Source organism: Colias croceus, chromosome 25 (assembly GCF_905220415.1).
Source record: "Colias croceus chromosome 25, ilColCroc2.1".
Classification (NCBI taxonomy): domain Eukaryota; kingdom Metazoa; phylum Arthropoda; class Insecta; order Lepidoptera; family Pieridae; genus Colias; species Colias croceus.
In genome coordinates, this window is record NC_059561.1 from 3,506,444 (window position 1) to 3,530,902 (window position 24,459).

Consider the following 24,459-nt stretch of genomic DNA (forward strand, 5'->3'; position numbering starts at 1 on the left):
TTAGAGAAGTAGAATTGAATAATTATAAGATTTGAATATGTAAGTAAATAAGACGTAACTATATATAAGATTCATATGATGAGAAGCAATAAACTCTTGAAAAACTAATCTACTTTTGAATGGTATTTGTAACAAAATTTTGCAAAAGACTTCTAAAAATTTGAGTAACATAGTCGCAATACACATTTAAATAAATCTAATACCTATCTAATATATTATATTATAAAGGCGAAAGTTTGTAAGTATGTATGGATGGATGTATCACTTTATAATGCTGCAGTTTGTTACTCTTTCACGTAAAAACTACTGAACCGATTACAATGAAATTTAGCACACATATAGAGGGTAACTTGGATTAACACATAGGTTAGTTTTTATCCCGGAAATCCCACGGGAACGGGAACTATGCGGGTTTTCCTTTGCAAACGCGGGCGAAGCCGCGGGCGGAAATCTAGTTTATGTATAAAATGATACATATTTAAAGAATAGAAAAACAATCGATCACGAGGCGGGATTCGAACCCGCGTCTTTCTTGCCTTCATTTATTTTATTAATAAACTATCTGCATACGTTATTTCATCCAAATACGTTGCTTAGTTTTTGTTTAAACAAGTCTATATGACTCTTACTATAAAGTCATAAACATTTTCTTATATTCAAATTGTAGGCTCTATGAAATCTCCATATAAATATACCCAATATAACATTACCTAATATAACCGATTCGCAGTTCATATAAAATCGTGAGCTCATTTATAACTTTTAGGTCGAAGGATAACATGTTTGCTCCTTTCAGGGCCCGTTTATGCATAAGTCTATGTATATGATTTACCAGGGGAATACATCTAAGGAATAGATGATAAATTTTCTTATAATTATAATTTATTAATCTTAAAAGAAAAATAAAACGACAATAATATTATAGCTTTAGTATTTTATTTAAGCTTTTAGATAATACTCTTGTAGAGTACAAAAAACTCAGAGTTTATTTTACTGATTCTTCATAAACTCAAACTCAAACTCAAACATTTATTTATTCAATTAGACTACTATTTAGTAGCACTTTCGAATCGTCATTACATAATTATTTTAACATTTACCACCGATTCGGAAAGCAGTGATCTATGGAGAAGAATCGGCAAGAAACTCCATAGTTGCTCTTTTAAAATCATGTCGATATTACATAATATGTAACTTATATCTAAATACATAATATTATATCATAATATACAAAGAACTGTCCTGTGGTTTTTACGCGACAACCCTCCATGGGTTTTTATCGTCCATATATTCCTGAATACTGTAGTACGCTCTCTGAACTAGTACATTTTTTATATAAGTTTTAAATTTAGAACTACTAAACTCTCTAATATTATGAGGAATTCTATTGTAAAAGCGTATACCTTGACCCATAAATGAATTTTTAACTTTAGCTAATCGGAAAAATGGCATTTCAATTCTATTTCTGTTCCTTGTGCCATAACAGTGTCTATCTCCTACTCTTGTGTGTAAGTCGGCGTTTTTGTGTACATGCAAAATATTATTAAATATATACTGTGATGGTAGAGTAAGTATACCAGTATTCTTAAAGAGATCTCTTAGTGAGTCCCGAGCACGTAAATTATATATAGAGCGAATGGCTCTTTTCTGTAAGATAAATATAGTTTCTATATCTGCTGCCCTGCCCCATAGTAGAATTCCATAGGACATAATACTATGAAAGTAGCTGAAATAAACCAATCTAGCTGTATCTTCATCGGTGAGATGCCTTACCTTTCGGACTGCATATGCTGCTGAACTGAGCTTACCTGCAGCGGTGTTGACATGGGCTCCCCACTGTAGTTTCTCGTCCAATGTTAACCCAAGAAATACAGTCGATTCTGTAGGGTGTAATACCTCCCCGTTCAAGGTAATATTTCTGCTCAACTTTTTAACGTTAGGTAGTAAAAATTCAACACAAGTTGTTTTTTTGGCATTTAATAATAAATTATTAGCAGTAAACCAGTCGGATATGTGTAAAAGAGTACTGTTCACTTCGTCAACATTTGGGTCATGCCTATCCACATTGAATATTAATGAGGTATCATCTGCAAACAGAACTATTTCACACCTATCCTGTAAATAATAAGGTAGATCATTGATATATACCAAGAACAAGAAGGGTCCTAAAATAGATCCTTGTGGAACACCAATGTTAATTGACGCACCGCTAGAACGTTCTCCATTAACAACTACAGTTTGTATCCTATCATGAAGGTATGAGGCTATGAGGTTCTGAGCTTGTCCTTTAATCCCATAGTGATTAAGTTTACGCAATAAAGTACAATGTTCAACGCAGTCAAATGCCTTGGAGAGGTCACAAAATATCCCCAAAGCATTTTTTGAGTTTTCCCATGCCTTATATATATGTGTTAGTAGTGCAACTCCAGCATCTGTGGTTGAGCGCCCCTTTGAGAAACCAAACTGTTTGGTGTGCAGCAAATTATTAGAAGCAAAGTGACTAGTCAATTGGTTTAATATTAACTTTTCGAAAACTTTACTTAATGTTGGTAAAATCGAGATAGGTCTATAGTTGTTACAGTCTTCTTGATCACCTTTTTTAAATAGAGGTATAACTTTACTAAGCTTTAGTAAATTAGGAAATGTACCATAGTCACAACACTTATTAAATATGAAAGCTAAATTGTTTGCAATATTTTCTATTATATTATTAACTAAATTTACGGACATTCCCCAAAGATCACAAGTATTTTTTAAATTAAGTGTCTTAAATGCTGTAACAATATCATTAGCAGTTACGTGACGCAATTCAAATAATGTACTGCACCCCGCAACATGGTCCCTCAAAAAGGTCTCTGCAAGTATTGAAGACGAATTTAAATTATTAGTAATGCTAGCAGGGACACTACTAAAGAAATCTTCAAAAGCAAGCGCAACATCAGCATTTTTGTCAATAACCATGCCATTATTTACAAGTTTTATGGTATTACTTGATTTGCTTTTACCCATTTCACCATTAATAATAGACCAAACTGTTTTAACTTTATTATCCGAGTCGCGTATTTTATCCCTGATATACAAACGCTTCGCAGTAAAACAAACAATTTTAAAAGTTTTTGAGTAATTTCTAACATAACTAAGAAAAGATGGATCTTTATTATATTGCTTCATACCATATAACTCATAAAGAACAATCCTACACCTATGTATGCTAGGTGTCGCCCATTTACTAAATGGTAAATCCTTGGTAATATTTAAAGATTTAACTTTAAATATTTTTTCAAATTCACTATGAACTAAATTAAAAATAAAATAACATATTTAATAATATGTGAGAATATTCCATTTAATAATGGTCAGGAATATTCTCACAGTTACCATGATGTCTTTAAGCAGTATTCATTCCAGAGTGGAAAAATAAAAATGAATATTGTTCGTCTAGCACAAAAATTAAAACTGCTAAACATCATGATGACTGAAAGTGGTGAAATTGGCCATACAGAGACAATTTGTATTGGCATTATTTGCCATTATAACTGACAGATAAACTAATCCCCACATATCAGGAAGTAGAGAAACATATTTTAAAAAGGTATACAGTTTCCTTGATGCACGACATACACATTCTCAAGTTTATTTTCGCATTCCATCTGACAGAGATTGTAGTAAGATTTTCCGTTGGACGCACACACGGGGTCGTAAATTTTTGAACACATGCAGTTTTGTATGGGCTCCTCTGTTGTTTCGTTGCTAGAACATTCATATAATAAGTCTATTATATACACTATTACTTCATAAAACTTAATATAAGTGTTGCATTCACAAATGCTGTACATAAAAAGCTTGATGTAATGTTAACTAAAAAGTATATTAACGTTTTTGTAATTCCAAGTCTGTAACGGCTAAAAACCTATTTAGCTTTAAAACATTCACCGCTAGAAAGCTACATTAATTCTAAACGAATTTAAATCTATTTAAAGTTACTCTATAATAGGTATATTTCATAATCTAACACGTATAAAGACGTCATTCATAGCCGGGGGAAGTAGGACCTACGTCAGATGTTGTTAGACATTTAACTCAGGAGTCAGGGATGAAGGTTAGGGAAAGTGACACATTGTATTGCTTCCTCTTCTTTCAACAGTAACAAAGCTAGTGTATTTACTACGAAAAGGTAAAAATAGTAATATAAACTCTCTCGGGCTAATTAATTGAAAAAGTTTATAGTAGAAAATCTACTTGATCATGAGGACAGAATAGAATTGAATCCGCGTCTTTCACATTACCGCAGCGATGCCTTAGACCTACCTGCTTACCACTCTATTTCTATAAATTTTAAAATTTACCCGAAACTATACTTTTAAATAGGATACCTCGAATTATTTACTTACCTATAACTAAAGAATGACTGAATGGATGTTAAAAAATGTTAAATATCTCTAATTCGGATTAGGAAAACTGATAAAAATATGAATACTAACAAAAATTACTACTCGGGCAGATTCGGGGCCGGTAAATTGTTATATTTTATGAATAATATTATGTAAGGTATCTCTAGGCTCTATTACTTGGTCCACAATAAAAATGGGTTTACACATTTCTTTTTCCTTTATATAATACATTTTTTTATTTATTTTATATTATATATCAGGTAAAATTTCTCTGTTTAACTTACCCCAATCTTTGCATTTTATATCTTCTATTCAGCATACTTCGGCGTCGAGGCGATATACCAGACAAGGCTGACATTACCAGGGCTAAACCTGAAAATTGTAAGCATTCTTTTACTTTTTTGGACTGTAGCATGTAAACATTTCTGTACTGTATGTGGACATAGTTTTAAATTTAAGTATCTGATAGTATACTGTAAATTGTGGTAAATTTTGGTCTTTTAAGTAGAGACAGGGACTTGTGAAACAAATCAATGTTATGTCGACTGAACAAATTAAACAAGTATAATTTGTATTTTAATAACTCGCAATAAGTAATTTAAATTTATTATTTATAATTTAAATTTGTATAAAACTTTGCATTAAATATTTCAAAGAAGAAATCATGTATGAGAATTGCGTGTACCTAAAATGCAAGTAGCCATTTTGTTACAGAACTAAAATACGTGTGTGAAGGAAGCACATTCTTTTAACTTTCACACACTATACTAAACGAAACATACATTAAAAACAATTGAATACAAAATATCAAACTATATCTAATTATAATACTACATTAACCCAATTAGTTTTACACTACTCCCATAGCAAACTGTTAAATACACTTAAAGTTAAAGTTACCTAAAGTTAAGACTAGACCTTAATCTTCACACAACCCCTTGAGAGACATCAACTTACATGCTCATCTAATTTAGTTTTAGCCTCTAGGATAGCTTAAATAAAAGCATATTTTAAACCACATGTTAGATATAAGAAAATTATAAATCCTACTAATATAAACGCGAAAGTTTGTGAGGATGGGTGTTTGTTATTCTTTCACGTAAAAACTACGAAACTGATTACAATGAAATTTGGTATGTGGGTAGCTGAAGACCCAAAATAAGACATAGACATATGATATCCCACAGGAATGGGAACTATGCGGGTTTTTCTTTGAAATCTAGTAAATAATTGAAGTTTTATGGAAAAAATGTGTGAAGAAATAGGGTTCTAACTATTTTTAAAACTAACAGCCTTGCTAGACAAACAGCGGTAGTAAAAAAGGAGCATGTTTGCCGAGCACACGTGTCAGAAGTGAAATTTCTTTGTTAAGATTCAAAAATACTAAAATTGCCTTAATCCATGACGTGACAGTATTGCCATGACGTGACCTTGAAATTTTGTAAGAGTTTACAGGAATAAGAAAGAGTTAAAAAAATCTTACAGAGAAAAAATTGAATCAACTGCCACATCTCTTCGAGACTTTTAAAAACTGATACTGAATTGCATGAAATTAATTATTGAAGATAAGAAAACATTTCTATTATCAATATGCAGTTATTGGTATTCAATTAGTTCCGATACTTTCATGGGATTAAAATAACAATATTATCTTATAGAGCGTCTTTGTTGATTTAGGTATGTTATTTTTGTAATAAAAAAATTAACATTATAATTTTATTGCTTGAACGTAATATAATCAATGTTATCTGTATCAAAACGTCGACCATTCGGAAAAATCTTACTTTGAAATATATTTTTCCTTTACAATAATTATTTAACACAAGTAGGTACTCCAATTTTATAGGGAAGACGTATGCGATAATTTATAAAAACACACACACAATAAATTACATTAAAAAAAGATTACCTAATATTTCGCTATTAGGTATATCTTTCGGAAAAGGCATAAAGTATATCTCTATCTCCACGTAATAATAATATACCGATGATATATAATAATCACTGCATTGTACGCTTAAATCTTTAAAACTACGCAACGGATTTTGATGGTTTTTTTATAGATAGATTGATTCAAGAGGAAAGTTTTAGTATATAATTTTTAGGCAATTAGGTTTTAGGCAAAGCGGGCGAAGGCGCGGGCGGAAAAATAGTAATATATAAATCAAATATTTCTATTTTGCACAACCCTAATAAAAACAGGGCATTATTACATAATCAATACTTCCCCCATCGGTCTTCATACTGAGTGATAATGATATTCAATACACATCTAACGACGTCTACTTTATGAAATGACGTGATAATTTTATATTGAAAACGGATTCCGCATTATAAGGCATTTAATAAAGACAGGAATGAATAACCTATTGAGTTGTGCGTTGTATTCTGTTCGAATAAATTGAACAGGGTTGTCACGCAAGTAAAATGCATTTTATTTTGTGTGTTTTTAAATTATATTATATAGGTAATACTTATAAACAAGAATGTACTTTAGTTTTATACCTTTCTAAAATTTATTTTCTGTTAAATTCAAGTAACATAGTATTATTTTAATGATGACTTATGACTATGTGGGACTTATTATTACCAAAGTCAAAAAGAGAGGTTCCTTATTCTAAGAATATAAAAAATATACCAACATTTTTTATAATAGTTTGTCACAAGTTTGCCAGCATTTCTTGTAAATAAGACATCGCATATAATATTATGTTATCACATACATTAAAATTAAATATAAGTTTTTAAGATACGTAAAAAAATGTTTCGTGAACTCAATTTATATTTATCTATACATTACAACTACTTCTTTGTACATTGACAACGCACAGCCTTAACAATTTCCAATCAATCATCAACCACATATTAATACAAGCAACAACAAAAACTTCTGAGTCGGATTCTCCAGCTATATAACTTTGAATAGAGTACATTTATCTCAATCCATTGAGTTGAGAACCGAAGCTTGATCGATCGTAGGATGGGGGAGCAATTTATAATAAAACGGTACAGAGTTTTGAGATCGAATCATGTTATATGGTGAAAGAGTTCGGGCAACTTGGAGGTGGTTCTTGTACTACGTGGTCTTTTAGTGGTCAGAGATTGTTATTTATAAAAATTTTGTATGATTAAATTTGTAGTAGGTACTTAACTTTGAAATAATATTTTTATGTATTGTCACTGTTTCATAGTTCAGTAATTAGATCCGTTTTTGACGGTACATGTTCAACCAAAATTAGTAGAGATGGCTGTAGAAATCTAATTTCCAAAAGTTACGTAACTGAAAATAACATTTTCTACTTTATTCGTTCCATTTCTTAAAGATTACAATATGTTATAACCTAATCTTGTATGCCTCTTTGTAGTCTAGACCCAAAACTTATTAGACTAGCCTGATAAAAAATCACCATTTTTTGTTACCTCGCTAGCTCATAAAAGTACACACGTCTAATAAACAACCGACAAAGGTCCTTAATAATATAATATTTCTTGCAAAATAAGATCTCCTAAACAGTGTGTATTATAAAAATTCAGGAAATATGACGGTAGGGCACGTAACGTTCACACGGAGCCACGATTTGCCAAAACTTATTTTCATCGGATCTGGGAAAAACGCTGTATCCACACAGAACATCTTACATTGTCGTATCCGACGGCCTTGTATCAAGATCCCATGTGTAACATCCGGCTCTTTTTTAGCAAGAACGCATGTGTAACAATGCATCTGTTGAATGCGCTCTACCACTGCACTAAATTTTCAGTACGGCTGGATCGGTTGGTAATCGCAAAATCGGAACTCAACTTCAGCAAGATTCGGTTATTTTGCCGTGTCTTGAAACAGAATGCATGCGTAAACTTATTCAGTGCAATTCTGGTACCTCTATAAACCGAATCCTGCAAAAAACCGATTCGGTAGAAACCACGACACTGTGTGAACGTACCGTTATGTTGCAAACGATACGTTCCTGACGATAATTTTATATAAAAGATTGATAATGTCCTTTGAACGTATTCATGTATTTTACCTCGTTGACTTCTGCGAAAAATGTTTCACGAATATTGCTAAATTACGTGATTTCAACCTTTTGTTTCGGACCCGTTTTACGTTTGTACGAGCCTTATCTTGTGTTAAATGTGATTTTATTCGAGCGGATTATATCTCTTTTATCCGATAGACATACGTACTACGTTGTTTACATAGTCGTGTGGAAATTTCATATTTAGTTACGTTAATATGCTCTACGATTACTACTCACTTACTACGTTACTCTTATATGTCAATAGCTAATACGATTATAAGTGTTATCTACACTAATATTATAAAGAGGAAAACTTTGTTTGTTTGTTTGTTTGTTTGATTGTAATGAATAGGCCCATAAACTACTGGACCGATTTTAAAAATTCTTTCACCATTCGAAAGCTACATTATCCACGAGTAACATAGGCTAGGTTTTATCCCGGAAATCCCACGGGAACGGGAACTACGCGGGTTTTTCTTTGAAAACGCGAGCGAAGCCGCAGGCGGAAAGCTAGTATTTTATAATGTAAAATACATATTATTTAATGTTTTTACTTTATCAGCACCAAAATATTTCAACTTGTTGAAGTAGGTTTAATTGTTTTGGCAATGCAAGATTAATTTTCCATATGCCCGAACCTAACAATACTGCAATCAGAATTTATTCAAACCGCCATTTTAAAGAGATTTTTTCCATATTGCTCCAAAATCAATGTTGCAATGAATTGAATAATAATTATAGACCACTGAGAAAATATTAATTCCTCATTTCCTTACAAATAAAACGAAAATTTGGAAATTTGTATTCACTTACCAAACCCTGAAAATTCCGTAAATACTCATTAAATTCAATTTATTTATAAACTCACTAGCTTACCGCCCGTGGCTTCGCCCGCTTTGTCTCAAACCTAATAAATTATACACTAAAAACTTCCTATTGAATCACTCTATGTATTTAAAAAAACCGCATTTAAATCCGTTCCGTAGTTTTAAAGATTTAAGCATACAAAGGGACAGAAAAAAGCGACTTTGTTTTATACTATGTAGTGATTAAAGACATTAATCGTACCTCAATCTGCATTTGATATCCTTATATTTACAAATAACATCAGATAATTAATTAATGATATTTGATATCTTATGAAGTGAAACCGTTGTTTTCCTTCGCTATGTAAGTTGTAACAGTGTCGATTTTAAGGATTAACTCTATACTGATTTATTTCTATAAGACTTATGTACTCAATTAAAGAAATTGCTTCTTATACAATAATATGGAGTTTTTAATAAATATTTAATGTGATTGTTTATAATAATTATTATCAACCAGCGCCATTAATAGGCAAAACTTACCTAAAAAATATTATAATCAAATTGGAATATCAATTTTTAAGCTAGGACGCCATGTATCATTATACAATATACATACATCCCATCAAAAACATCCTGTAAAAAACCCAAGTCTCGCAGCTCAGTCTTTCTACCGTCAAAAGTTGTGAGATCCATGTAATACCAAGTCGGTTAATCTATTTAGTGTCTACTTGAAGGACTTTCTGTCTTAAGTTATTACATAAGTTATTATCATGCCAATATTAAAAATATTTAACGTTTTAAACAAATAGATCGACTTGGACATCGCATGAAAACAAAATGAATATTACAATATTATATTAGATTCTTTAGTCTCTCGCGCCTCACGCGATTGAAACTCTCGTTCCTGTTGGTCGCTGGCCCGTCGTGCTGTGTAGTGTGATACATACTAATAATCAAATCAAGCGATGTCCAAGTCGATCTATTTGTTTAAAACGTTAAATATTTTTAATATTGGCATGATAATAACTTATGTAATAACTTAAGACAGAAAGTCCTTCAAGTAGACACTAAATAGATTAACCGACTTGGTATTACATGGATCTCACAACTTTTGACGGTAGAAAGACTGAGCTGCGAGACTTGGGTTTTTTACAGGATGTTTTTGATGGGATCTCACTTCTTTTTGTAGAGCATTTCTTTTTGATACCATCTACTTCTAACGAATTTTGTTAAAGGTCTTATGATATTTTCTTATTTTTATATGTAGTCTTCCTCTTTTTCTTTTCCGGTACTACTTCTTGAGCTTCAGCCACAGTTTTTCTCAAAGCCCACTCCCTGTCTCTATGGGCTTTTCTCGGAGGCTTTGATGTCTCAATTTTTGACAAGTCTGGACGGTAAATACTTCTTAATCTGTTGTATTCACAAATTGATGATTTCTGCGCTTTAATACTTCCAAAGTCGACATTAATGAGATGTAAACCGCCCAGACTTGTAACTCTCGAAAGTGCCACGTAAGCTTGACCGGATGTGAACACTGCAGAACCTATATCCATCAGCGCATTACTTAGGCTTAGGCCCTGACTTTTATGTATAGTTATAGCATAGGCTATACATATGGGAAATTGTTCGCGATGAACATATGCTCTATTAATAATTTCAAATTTAGTTTTGACCGGACCAAGCTCGTATGCATTAGGTTCATTATTAAATGTGATATATATTCTCTTAATTATTTTTGAATTTTCAGGATCAACCTTTACTTTTCGCACTATACCGATAGATCCATTAACTAAACCGAGACTCACGTCAATGTTTCGCCTTAACATGACTTTTGCGCCTATTTTTATAATTATGTTCTTTTCTAGACCTGCAGTCATAGAAGCATCGTCTTCATATTTTTTTATACATTCACGAGCTCTTTTTGTTAGGTACCTGGGACAATCAATGCTATCTATAGCTATAAGATTTATTTCAGGATGTGGGAGAGATCTTAGCATTGCAGTATTTAATTGTTGACACATATTTTTTGTAGGCAATAAGCAAACGGTATCATCAGGAAGTTTCGAGAGGTGTTTAATTATTTCAGTTAATCTGTTTTCATTTGAATCGGACTTGAGAGTTAATAATCTAGTCGAGAGTAACTCGCGGTCTTTTTTTGTAGTCACACCTAATCTAATTCTATTTAGCATATCAACAAAGTCAGAATCATTAATCTGCCGCATGTTAATTGTAAGTTCATCGTATGTGAACAGTTCAATCCACAGATTGGGCATACTGAGGGAACCTAGCAATTTGTTAGTTTCAGTATTTGTCAATTTTTCAAAAGGTGACTTTTCTCTTACCGGTGGAAGTTGTAAGAGATCCCCGAAAACTACAAGATGTTTCTTTCCAAACCACCCGTTCTGATCGTCACTTGTGTCGAATATCTCAGACAAACGTAAATGAATATATGTTAAAGTAACATTGGATATCATCGACACTTCGTCTATGATAAACAACACTACTTCTTTCAAATCTGATCTTAAAACCTGGAGTACTTCATCAGAAAGTGGTTTGTACTTTGGTGTTTGCTTGTGTTCCACAGGCAGCTGCAATAGTCTATGTATTGTCAATCCATTTACATTGAAGGCAGCTATGCCTGTTGGAGCACTAACTGCCACTTTTTTGTTTAAATGCGTCTTAACCCAAACCTTTAGGGTTTTTATTAAAAAGCTCTTACCAGTGCCACCAGTTCCGCTGACGAAACAGCGTAAAACGTCAGCGCTATTATCAGTAGTGTCTATTTTATTTATGATCATATCAAAGACTCTTTTTTGATCTACATTCAGTTTTGCGATCATACTGTGAAGATCAGTCTCTTCTTCTTCAGCGATATTGATTCTCTGAAAGTCGTCCATGGCATTTGCAGCTTCCACGGCTTCAAAGTCTAGAGGATTTTCAGGACCATCGTCATCATCAACCATTTCCCTATCTTCATTTATCTCAGCAACTTTAGACTCTATCATTTCAAATGCCTTTTGTATTTTATATCTTGACTCTATCATTGAATTGCCATAATTGACTCCTTCTTTTAATTCTTCTTTCACCAAATTAAACGCCTCCGTGTAAGTTTCACACCCTATTTTAAGCTCATCTGAGGAACGCCATGGCTTGAATAAAAGAAGTAAAGAGAAAAAGTATTTTTCTGGTACCTGTTCTGGGTCGTAGAAATAGTGATTGATTAAATATGGGTTAGCTCTTCGTTTGAGGAACCTTTTACTGTCATTTATCTCGTAACACTCCACTTCAGAGGAGACTGGGCGTGTTTTCACAATATCGTAATTTTGAGCGAAACTGTATAAGTTAGTAGCCTCTAGTTCTTTGGGCCGTTTAGGATAGTGGTCATCGATCCATGACTCGTAATAAATATCGGTGGACTCCGGTTCTAGTATCATCATATCAGACTTAGATTTAACACGCCGGTTACGAAAGATGTTGACGTCCAGCCATCGAATAGTTGTGGAAGGATCTGTGCCGTACAAAGAAATACCTAGTAGAGTGTCACTGGCTTCCAAAGAACCGCACTCTCTACTAGATAAAACTCTAAGACCAATGTTAAATAGGCGGCTTCTTAAAGGTTTCGTAGAGTTTATGTCTTGAAACATATCAGCAGCGTGAGTTTTCTCGCTCTTAGTGGTATATTTAGTGACGTAATAATTTAAAATAGCGGTTTTTTCGCCAACGTATTGTATGTCTGTATTGCCATTCCATGCTAGCAAAATCGCAGGATTATAATCATTAACCATAGACCATTCTTGTTTGCGTACAATATTGTAGAGCCTACTGTTAGACGACAATGTCTTTCTTGCAGCTATTGATTCTATTAAATCTCTAATAGTAAGTACTTCTGTGGCCGGGCGAGGGAATCCGAAACGACAAACTTTTATGAAACCTCTTCTTGTTTTCTTTTGCCGCATGCAATACTGATTATGTTTATGGGTCTGATATGACGTGACTCGTTGATAGAGCGTTGGTGAAAGATTCTTGTCCGGTATGGCACAAGTTACATACTTTGTAATAAATGATGCAACCTGATCAATCGAGGACTCATGAAGTATGGGGGCGTCTTTTACCCATAACATTAAGTGAAAGTGTTGCGCTCCACGTGACTGATATTCCCGCCTCCAGAAATAATGAATAACTTTTCCAAGCGGTTCATCCGTTGACATTATGAATTCTAACATGGCTTTGAACTTATTGTCAATAAACCTGGAAGTGGAGACGGGATCTAAAGCAACCAATTCGCTAATACTCTTGCTAGCCATTTCTGGACTATTAATTGCCCTAAGGTACTCACCTAAGTCATCCCACATCCATTCGGAAGGACTTATGGTAAGAAACCAGGTTGCTGGCCCGTAGTGCTGAGTCATACAATTGACGTCATTCCTTGGCTTTTTCCAGAACTGTTCTGTATTTCGTAATCTACCAAATATTGCTGTTAAGTCACCTTCTAATTCATCTTTATTAAGCATCTCAAAATACTGTTCAGCTGTAAGCTTTTGTTTTTGGTTAACGCAATTCATTTTATAGAAAATGCCAGAATTTATTTGACGTATATTAGCATCATTAAGGAGAAAAAATAAATATTGTTGATTAAGGCGGAATTGAGAGTGTTTTGACATTAATCTTGCTTTAATATACTCACTTGATGTTAGCTTTTGCTGCCGATCATAAAATTGACCATATTTGCCTTCAATATAAAGATCAGGAAAGCATTTTACATCTAAATCCTTATCTCTGGAATCAATTGGAGCAGCGTTGACTTTCAGCATTTGATAGAGTTCGGAAATAGGAGCGTTTCTCCTCCTTTCATGCAAGGGGTAAATAGTGTATTGTTCATAGTCCGCCTCCTTTTCTGATGTAACTTGTGTTAGTAGCCCACCGTTTCCTTCTACAACGTTATCTACTTGAGATTCTAATTGGCCTACGATATGATGAATATTGTCCTCTTCGTTAATATAATCAATCAATTGTTGAGGTGAATGCGGCAATTGTATTCGAGAGTAGAGAGCATTAACACCTTTTAAATATTGTAAGGCTTGGTAAACCTTGTTAATATCTACAATATCCTCCCACACTATTTTAGATTTTGTTGGCGTACCTCGTACCATAATAAATATTTCAGGGTTAGTGATAGGGTGTTCTGGTCTAGGCAGTTTTTTTAAAGTTTCTTCAATCGGCAGAGGAAGGTGGAAAGTTCGGCCTTTTACTTTTTTCACCATGTTCCTATTAGGTATATGTTTGTTAGCAACGGGATTCATTAGCATTACCACCTGAAATGCTTTGGCGCGTTGAATTAATATCTTCTCATAGTCATTTAACTCGGTTATCTGTGGTGGAGCAATACTAACGTATAGGTCATTTAGAACACAAGCTGCTGGCAGTTGATTTGCTCTAATTTTTTGTAAGCACGAGTGACATATGTACGGGCTGTGGTCTAGATTGTTGGTTTTATAGTAGTCGAGAAGATTATTCCAAATACTAGTGTCTATAGCCTTTCTTAATCTGTTCAGAGATGAAACATCTCTTGAATAACAAAGTTTTATACATGACATGCACTCTAGCTTTGGAGTTTCAAGACACTTTAGTTTTAGAGATTTAAACGCAGCTTTATGCTTATTTATGATCTCATCCTCTATAATTTCCTGTGACTCTTCACTTTCCACTGCCATACTTCCAACTTTTTGTTGTATTCCGTGTTCTTTTATTTTTTTGACGTCAGATTTTTCCAATGATTCGTCAATATCTTTTAAAATGTTAAAAATACTCAGTACTTGATAAATTTCTCTTGAAATTGTTCTTAGGCGAGGAAAATGCGCTTTGATAGTGTTAATATAATTTAAGTACTCAAATATGTTTCCTTTTTCAATTAATGTGTAATACTGAGCTACACTTTTGTTTACCAGGCTTTCGAAAATGTTTGTTAATAGTATGATTACGTCCTCATCTAGTGCACACAGATCATTACAAGACCAAACTAAACTATGGCCATGCGTTTTAACATCCCCAAAGACAGCTTTTCCTGTATTGTCAATTTTGATAGCTTTGTCCTGGTTATGTAATAAACTGTAAGGTTGGCCTGCGTAATATGGCTCTTGATTACTTCTATGTTTTGATTTTCCAATAAAACATTCGAATTTGTCATTTAAAGAACTATCTGAAGGGCAAGAATTTAGTTTTTCTAACGATACTTTAAATTTATCTTTTAATTTATCAATAGTTTTATTAAAGTTTCCTAAAGTTTGCTGCCTGTTATGGAGTACCCATTTAATTAGTTTCTCCGCTTCTAATCTGTCCTTAATTTTATTTGTTAGCGCTTGAGTAATTTTTTCTATATTTTTTAGTTGAGATTGTAATTTTTTGTTTGATCTTTTCCTTTGGACAGCTTCACGGTTAACATCGGGGTGGGAAATAGTGTAACGTAACACCGCTTCTCGATTAACTTCAGGATGAGAAGCAGTGTAACGCGACACTGCTTTTCGGTGAACTTCTGGGTGAGAAGCAGTGTAACGCGCTACAGCTGCTCTGTTAACATCCGGACATGAAGCACTGTAACGAGCTAATGTCTCCTTACGTTTTTCGGGGTTGTTCTGGCGGTAACGAGCCGCCGCTTCTTTAAGTTGTTGAGAACGGGAGAGCGACGAAGTTTTAGGTCTTCCTATAACCTTTTTAGGTCTTCCCCCCTTTTTAGGCAAGTTTGTATTATTTTTATCCTTATTATCATCATTTGGAGGCACTTCTGGAAGGAGCACTTCATAATGGCCGCCTAAGTAACTACCAGAAAATCGTAAACGTTTCACCGGATTTCCATAATCACCACCGAATGATCCTCTCAAAAGGCCGTTTTCGTAAACCTCGAAAGCGTACGGATACAAAGCTGCGGCAGCCATAAGTTCAGACACGGAGCCATAGGTAGTTGTTTTTACCATTGCCGTCGAGTACAGGTCGGCGTCAATGTAGGGGTCTCCGTGCTCGTCACACGTATACACTTTGAACTCGTCCCAATGCGCTACCACATACTCCACTATAGCAAGTCTAATCTCATACGACGACTCAGTATTCCCATACATAGAGAATGACAAAGAATGAAATAGACACGAACCATCACCAGGTATACGGACAATCCGGTGTGGGCATGGATGGTCATTCACATACAGTATTTCCGAATCCATTGCGACTACTAGTACTGGTAGATATGCAAGATGTAAGAATACAATTAATACTTAAACGTAAACTCGCTCGAAGGCATTCACATTTCATTGTTCTGTCATTTTGGCGTATATTTTGCTTGTCAGTCATAGAGTAAAATAGAGGCCAGTCTGTCTGTAAGGAGGCTAGTCGCGCCAACAATTTATATATAACAGATTTAAATTATAATATATTGTTTTATTAGATTTTCGTACTTCAAGACATGTCCAATCATGTGTTTTTCATTACGTCGACCATTTTACAAGTAATAATGTTGTTCAGTTTCATGGGCTAAACACACCCTTACCCACCCTATACCCCCTCCCTTGCCTCATATGGTAGCAGGTACCTATCTACACCTATTAAATTTATAACCACCACCAACCACCAACTGCATAAATAACTTTGTAATCCCATATATTTATATGGGATTACAAAGTTATTGATGCAGTTGGTGTATTTGGAAAACTGGACCGAAATTACAAAATATTTAAGTTTTCCCATGATTAAGACACTAAACTCTATATGTATTCCAAATATGAAGCTTCTAAGTCTGCTAGAAGTGCCTTGGACTTTTGATGATCGGTGAGTCAGTGAGTGACAAAATTTAGAAACTTTAACAAGTTGTCATTCTTAAACTACTGGTTCAAATTGACTGAAATTTTAAATATTCCGTGTTTATACAATGCCGGATTAGTTACTGAAGATTCAGGTTTCTTGCTTTATCCACAACCGAATTATAGGGGGTCGAAAAAGGCCCGAATTGCTTCGAGAAAAGGATGGTACGGCCGTGCCGCTTTTTTTTGCTCGACTTGGCGGGGGCACTGCCGTGCCCCCAGATATACACATACACACATATATTGCATTATGCATAGCACACATATCCTTACACACACACGCATCCATACTAATATTATAAATGCGAAAGTAACTCTGTCTGTCTGTTACTCAATCACGCCTAAACTACTGAACCAATTTGCATGAAATTTGGTATAGAGATATTTTGATACACGAGAAAGGACATAGGCTACCTTTTATTGCGAAATATGTACCACGGGCGAAGCCGGGGCGGACCTCTAGTACCTTATAAACTCTCGCCTTTTACGTAAGGGGTGAAAAATATTAAACGCCATTTAAGCACGGATCCCCCGAGCTCGATAAAATATCAACACATCATCGCAGTTAATTCTCATACCGATGTCCAGGGAATTTTCAATATTGAGTTTATATCTTCGTGTGGAATTATACAACTCGTGGCGACGTGGTATTTGTTTCTGTGTTCATTTAGTATGAAATAAGTTGATGCTGATTAAAAGTAGTTACTTATTATTGAAAGGAAGTCCTCAATTAGACTGTTTTAGAACTTTTCCAGTCGAAAGAATCGATTTTGATAATTATTTTTTATTTCAAAGCGGGTGCTTGTGGTCCCATTTAAATTATCAAGTTCTGACAGTGTTTGAGAAAAACCTTTTTTTTAAACAAGTGATAACTGCGTTAAAAACAACCGACTTCAAACTTGCACTTGCAAAAATGCCCATACAATAAAAACTACTGGGCCTATCCGAATAAAATTTTTATGGGACCAATTCGACACCATCCCGCATCGAACAAAAAAAGAATCACGTAAATCGGTTCAGAAACCTAGGAGTAATCGGTGTACATACATAAAAAAAAAAGAAAAACATACCGACCGAATTGATAACCTCCTCCTTTTTTTGAAGTCGGTTGATAATAATTCTGGTTTAATATAATATATGCTATTTGACTCGAGTAAAATCGCGCGTTGAAGCTTGTATTAAATAACGATACATACATAATCTAGAATGAATTCCAAACAGAAATTAAAACTTTTTATAATAATTATGAGATACAAAATATAGCCCATGAAAAGATCTTTCTTATACAAATCTTAAGAAGTTCTAAGACCTATAGAAATAATTCATATTTATTTTAATTCCGTACCAGCCGCATGGTTGTTAGTTTCTTCATTTTCTATACAAATATAAAATTTATGATGGAAATTTCTTTTCATAGGTTTCTTAATAATATACCTTCTATACAAATGGATGTCACTAATTAACTAGGTTACATGGATCATTTATTATGTTTACTTACTTGTTTATATTTTCTGTAATTTCTTTTAAATAATAGAGATTTAAGAAAATGTATAATTAAGGACGTTTAAATTGTAAGAATAAAATTCTTAAGATGTGAATGTAAATAAGAAAGCCATTCAAGATATTCAAAATATAAAAATGCTTTACAACACGAATTTACATTAATTTATAAGACTAATTAGTTATTGAAAGGAAAAAATTAAGGCTACTTTTTCATACTGATTTGTAATAGAATTTAAGTTACAAGAGCCAATTTTATTTCAAGCTTGTATTGAATTTGCTTACAAGAAATCTTGAAAGGTTTTTTCACCTCCTTTGTTTTTAGAATTCAGTATGGTTTTATAAATATCGAAAATCCCTGCTTCCACTACATAGTATAAAACAAAGTCGCTTTCTCTGTCCATATGTCCCTTTGTATGCTTAAATTTTTAAAACTACGCAACGGATTTTGATGCGGTTTTTTTTTAATAGATAGAGTGATTCAAGAGGAAGGTTTTAGTATATAATTTATTAGGTTTTAGACAGAGCGGGCGAAGCCGCGGGCGGTAAGTAGAAAATTATAATTTTAATTTAATTATAATTTTATTTAAAATTATAATTTATTTATTTATTTAATTTATTTTTATTTTTATTTAATTATAATTATATTTATATATTATTTGTTAAATTTTCTATTCTCTTTTAACGTTCACAAATATAGTGCTTCTATATATAAAACATAGCGTCGAATTTCTAATAAATAGATAATATTTCAAGCCATCAATTTAAGTGAAACATACATGTTTAATTAATCTGTGAAAGGGAAGGTTTAGCCCCCAATCTTGTGCCCATTAATAAGGTGTCGGATTTAACGATTATTCTATCTTGCGATATATTTCACCCTATTTTAGTACTGGTTTCATTTTATATAAATTGTTTTAATTTGGGTTTTAAACTCTATATAAGAGTACATATTTACATTCTTATTATATCTGTATCAATTATCCGTTAATTTGGGTTGTAAACTCAATAATAAAAAAAGAAACGTTAAAAAAATAGAAATAGTCGCACCGCATAGGTTCAAATATTGTAAAAGTGAACATACTATATATTTGATATTTCTATAGTATAAATGAAAAGTAATCTTTCTACAAATCTTAATATATATAAATCTCGTGTCACAATGTTTGTCCTCAATGGACTCCTAAACCACTTAACCGATTATAATAAAATTCGCACACCATGTGCAATTCAATCCAACTTGAGAGATAGGATAGTTTAAACATGTAGGTACCACGGGCGAAGCCGGGGCGGACCGCTAGTAATTATATAAAATTACCTACATAACACATACATTTAAAAGTAAAATAGGTATAGTATCAATGCTCGTTTGAAATCGCAAAGCTTTATGTTCAAAAATTTCCAAACATTCATTTCTAACATTTGAAATCCTTTCTAAATCTGAAACGAATATTTTGCATGTAGCATTTTTATGTTCTAGGTCTAGACTCTTAGAGCAAGAGGCCTCGGCGCCGTGTTTCAGATCCTTATGAAAGAGCCTTACTTTTAAATATTTCTTTGAAGATCCAGCTACTTAGGTTAAAAAGTTTGCAGTTTAAGTTTGTAGCTAGCGTGTGACTTTAGAAATTTTGTAATGAAATCTAGCTATTGGTGAAATTTAATTGGAATATTATGACGTATTTATCTATTTAATAAAAATTAATATGATATTAAAAAAATAAAAGTTAAATAGCTTTGAAGAATAAAACTATAGACTATTGAAGAATAAACTACGAAAATCAGCAGTTTTCGAGCAAGGAAAAGAACTTCTGTATAGGTAGGTATTATTTTATTTATTAGTAGATACATTATTTAAGTTTATACAGTGTGTATATATAACATAAGTAATAACATGATCATAATATACTATATTTATTTATTATCTCATAACAAGTACATATTGGGTAACAGTACAATGCAAAAGGCTTTGTTTTGAGTCCCAAACGTATGTTAATATAAGTAAATGATTTATAATACAAATAAAGAAATACATTCTAAATAAATATCACCTACGAACAATCTATTTAAACCCATAATCTCATGAAAATCATATTCAATTCACGCAATTTTCGACAAGTGTTGACATTGCCAGCAGTTGTCGACACTACGGCCATTTTATGACAATTTCAAGGCATTTGGTAGCGTGCCAAGGTCTGTTACCCACGTATGTAGGAATTGAGAAAGGATTGGAGATACTATAGTCAAGTTGTTTAAACGATATATATTTATTTAAATAGATAAAGTAGGACCTCGTTTGTGTATTAATTAATTGATGTTGAGAGTTTTAAAGTATGTATATAGGAAGGATTGTAGATATTGCAGAGATATTTTATCTGGTCACGATACGTACGCAATGCGTAAATGAGAAATAACATAATAGGTTTATCTACATCGAGATGTTTCAAGTTTCTAAGTAGTTGGATAATTTTCTTTGAAAAAAAAATTGGTTGTCTGTAAAGTCGGTTTACTGACGATAATTGAACGTGATAATTGTCGCTCGTTCCGCGCTCTCGCTCGCACTTCAAGCCTTACATGGAACGCCTCAGATGAGTCAGAGCGAGGTAACGCCGCATTAGTCATGTTTTTTCGTGCGTGCAGCCGGCTTTATCGAATTATAAGACGTTGTCACGTCAAAAATTATAATAATCATAAGGTAACAGATACCGTATAAGGAAAAACAGAGCAAAACAAAACACAACATCTTAATAACGCTCATTTCATGTAAAAACCTTCCACAAGATTTTAAAAATTCCCTCCAATCTGCGCTATAAAAGCCACAATTAAAAGAATATACAATTGCAATAGAGATTGCAGACAATGTGTGAATGTGAGTTTCGTTATGATAATACCTGAGTTGGCTTCATTTACATATAACAGACATCCAAAGTGTAACTTTGAAACTATGAAAGCGTAACAAGAATCAGCTTTGAGTTGTGGTACCTACTTAGATGTAAGAGTGAATATAACCTTTGAATAATATGAATTTGTATGTTTAAATGTATTTGTAATATGGATATCGATTGAGTTAATTTACCTACACTGTTGTCGAATAATGCTGCTGTTGTCGAATGATGTATATTAATTTTCTAAAAATTAATCTTCAAAGGCCTTTAGACAAACGTACGTAACGCCATGGAATAGAAACTGCTAACGCTAATTATTGACATAAGCTCATGACATTTTGGTAATGGTTCGATCACACTACCAACGACGCAGACGACCACGACCAAAGTTCCAATCTTGCCGAAATTTGTTCAAAATCAATATTAAATTCTCCCGTCATTCTGGTACTCAGGAATAAAAAAATTCGAGGTCAATTAATAAAAAGAAATAGGGTTTTTTGCGATTTTCGCCGAGACGGTAAATTTATCATACAATCACCTGAACCAAAATTGTATATAATCTAATTATCTATAAAAAAGGTTAAATAAATTTTTTTCTAGGAGCCACCGTTTCTATGAAAAACCTGTTTGTTTATCCATTGATCTCAAATTTTTTTTTTCCAAACACCAATACGACAGGAAATTCTTAAATTTCATTTTTAATTGTGTTTTGCACAATTTTATTTAATTGCGACTGGATGAAAATTTTGTTCGTGGTCGTCGTTGTCGTTGGTAGGGTGACCGAATCCTTATGCAAAACATCATACGCTTATGTCAATTTCTATCGATAGCGTATTCTATTCCTTGGCGTTTTGCCGTTTGGCTATGAGATATTGTCACCGAAGATAGCTAAGATATCGACATAATTGTAATTCTATTAAAAAAGAGCGTGTGTGCCGAGCACACGTGTCAGAAGTGAAACTTCGTTAGCAAGATATATAAAAATCGTCGCCTTACAGTTTACACCATGACGCGACGGTATTGCCATGATGCAACCTTGAAATTTTACTCTTAACGCGCCTAAAGAAACTTCACTTCAAAAAACTACTCAAATCGGTTAATAATATCAAAATATTATATAGTATATCTTCTTATATATAAAAATGAATCCCAAAATGTGTTGGTAAGCGCATAACTTGAGAACGGCTTAACCGATTTCGTTAATTCTTTTTTTTTAATATTCCTTGAAGTTCGAGGATGGTTCTTATGTAGAGAAAACGTGAATATGTACCACGGGCGAAGCCGGGGCGGACCGCTAGTAGGTAATATAAATGTATTACGTTACTGCAAATATTATAAACACTTTTCCTGAGAGGTTGAAAAGGGGAATCCTATAGATTTATATAATTATAAATCCAGGTGATTTAAATAAAATTATAGAGTATTTCTTCACGCAAGAGTAACTGATGCTCGCATAGGTATTATAAATTATTTTCATATGAATACAGATTTCAATATTGTTTTTTCATGAACCAATGAATAATTTCAATTCGAGCGTGATGTTGGCTAACCAGAGTAAAACAAAAGTGGAATTTTCAATTGTTACTTCTGAACAATATATCATAATGGATATAGTTGTTTTGAATATACGTATTAGTTTGTAGATTGTTATATCTAGGCCAAATTGCTAACCTATAAAATAAATCTGTACTGCTAACCTGTAAACATTTTTGCAAGCTTTACTCATAGTATAAATTAGGAGCAACCAATGTAAAACTGATATTTTCGATATTTTTACATTTTCTTCAGTAATCATTATTTCAAGTGGAAGCTAAACGTATATTTAGGTATACGTAGGTATTGAAATAATTGGTGACGACAAAAACATATATAACTACTAGCTGTGCCCCGCGGTTTTACCCGCATTGCTGCGCTCCTATTGGTCTTAGCGTGATGATATTATAGCCTATAGCCTTTCTCGATAAATGGGCTATCTAACACTAAAAGAATGTTTCAAATCGGACCAGTAGTTTCTGAGATTAGCGCGTTCAAACAAACTCTTCAGCTTTTTAATATTACTATAGATTGGTGCCGACGTAGGTAGGTATGTGTTTCTATAAACATGTAACTCATATTCAGTGTTGTATTATGTTCTATTGAATTGTATCTGTATTTTTCATTTCATTACACTTGCAAGACACGTATTCCTTGACGCCCCACTTTTTGACTAAGTATTTTAAAAAGTACAATCGTCACTGGACTCTTGGACAAAATGCTTATCTAATATATAAAAATCAATGCCACTTTTCGTTGTAATTCCATAACTCGAGAACGGCTGAACCGATTTCGATAATTCTTTTTTTATTATATTCCTTGAAGTACGAGGATGGTTCTTATGTAGAGAAAAGGTAAATATGTACCACGGGCGAAGCCGGGGCGGACCGCTAGTTAGGTATATAAATCTTGCTATGAAAGTATAGTTAACATAACAATTCCAATTACTTCCTCTATATACAATTCCATATACTTAAAATTATACCCACTATATTCCTTTAAAACCTACATCATTACTCTCTTTCTAATACAAACTATTATTAAAATTTCCGTCATTCTATTTCCCATCAACACAAAATCAATGAATAGTTGTCACGCCATTTAAAATAATTATTCGCGGTTCATCTCATTCACGTTAATGTAACCATTATACCGGTTATTGATATAAAATCGGCAATTATCGGTTATATTATATTCAACGATACGCGACTGTCGACCGCAGATGCCGCAAATTTTACGATTCGCTTTAATTACATCTTTTCAATAATATTTTTAAGAAAAAGCGGTTATTAAAAATTATGAGTGAAGTTTAAAATGTGTTGATGTGAACATCCATACTAATATTATAAATGCGAAAGTAACTCTGTCTGTCTGTCTGTCTGTTACTCAATCACGCCTAAACTACTGAACCAATTAAAATAAATATGTAAGAAATTCAATCCTTTATTACATACTAGTGGTCCGCCCCGGCTTCGCCCGTG

General features: G+C 33.2%; 2 protein-coding genes across 2 annotated transcripts; both read right to left on the bottom strand.

Annotated features, from left to right (window-relative positions):
- Positions 1 to 3,363: 3,363 nt before the first annotated feature.
- On the bottom strand, positions 3,364 to 5,907 carry LOC123703112 (serine protease inhibitor dipetalogastin-like). Its single transcript, XM_045651000.1, has 3 exons — positions 5,875 to 5,907; positions 4,676 to 4,763; positions 3,364 to 3,750 (listed from the first exon to the last, which is right to left on the bottom strand). Exons 1-3 carry the CDS (start codon positions 5,900 to 5,902, stop codon positions 3,585 to 3,587), a joined length of 282 nt encoding a protein of 93 aa, XP_045506956.1. The 5' UTR covers positions 5,903 to 5,907; the 3' UTR covers positions 3,364 to 3,584.
- Positions 5,908 to 10,418: 4,511 nt separating this feature from the next.
- Positions 10,419 to 16,484, bottom strand: LOC123703109. Its single transcript, XM_045650996.1, has 2 exons — positions 16,064 to 16,484; positions 10,419 to 10,652 (listed from the first exon to the last, which is right to left on the bottom strand). Exons 1-2 carry the CDS (start codon positions 16,428 to 16,430, stop codon positions 10,639 to 10,641), a joined length of 381 nt encoding a protein of 126 aa, XP_045506952.1. The 5' UTR covers positions 16,431 to 16,484; the 3' UTR covers positions 10,419 to 10,638.
- Between the last annotated feature and the right edge of the window lie 7,975 nt (positions 16,485 to 24,459).

Coding starts and splice junctions, on each gene's coding strand:
- LOC123703109 (XM_045650996.1), bottom strand. CDS start 16,430: ATGGATTCGGAAATACTGTATGTGAATGACCATCCATGCCCACACCGG.
- LOC123703112 (XM_045651000.1), bottom strand. CDS start 5,902: ATGTGGCAGTTGATTCAATTTTTTCTCT. Junction 4,764..5,874: donor GTTGATTCAATTTTTTCTCT/GTAAGATTTTTT, acceptor TACAATTTTCAG/GTTTAGCCCTGGTAATGTCA. Junction 3,751..4,675: donor TATAAAATGCAAAGATTGGG/GTAAGTTAAACA, acceptor TGAATGTTCTAG/CAACGAAACAACAGAGGAGC.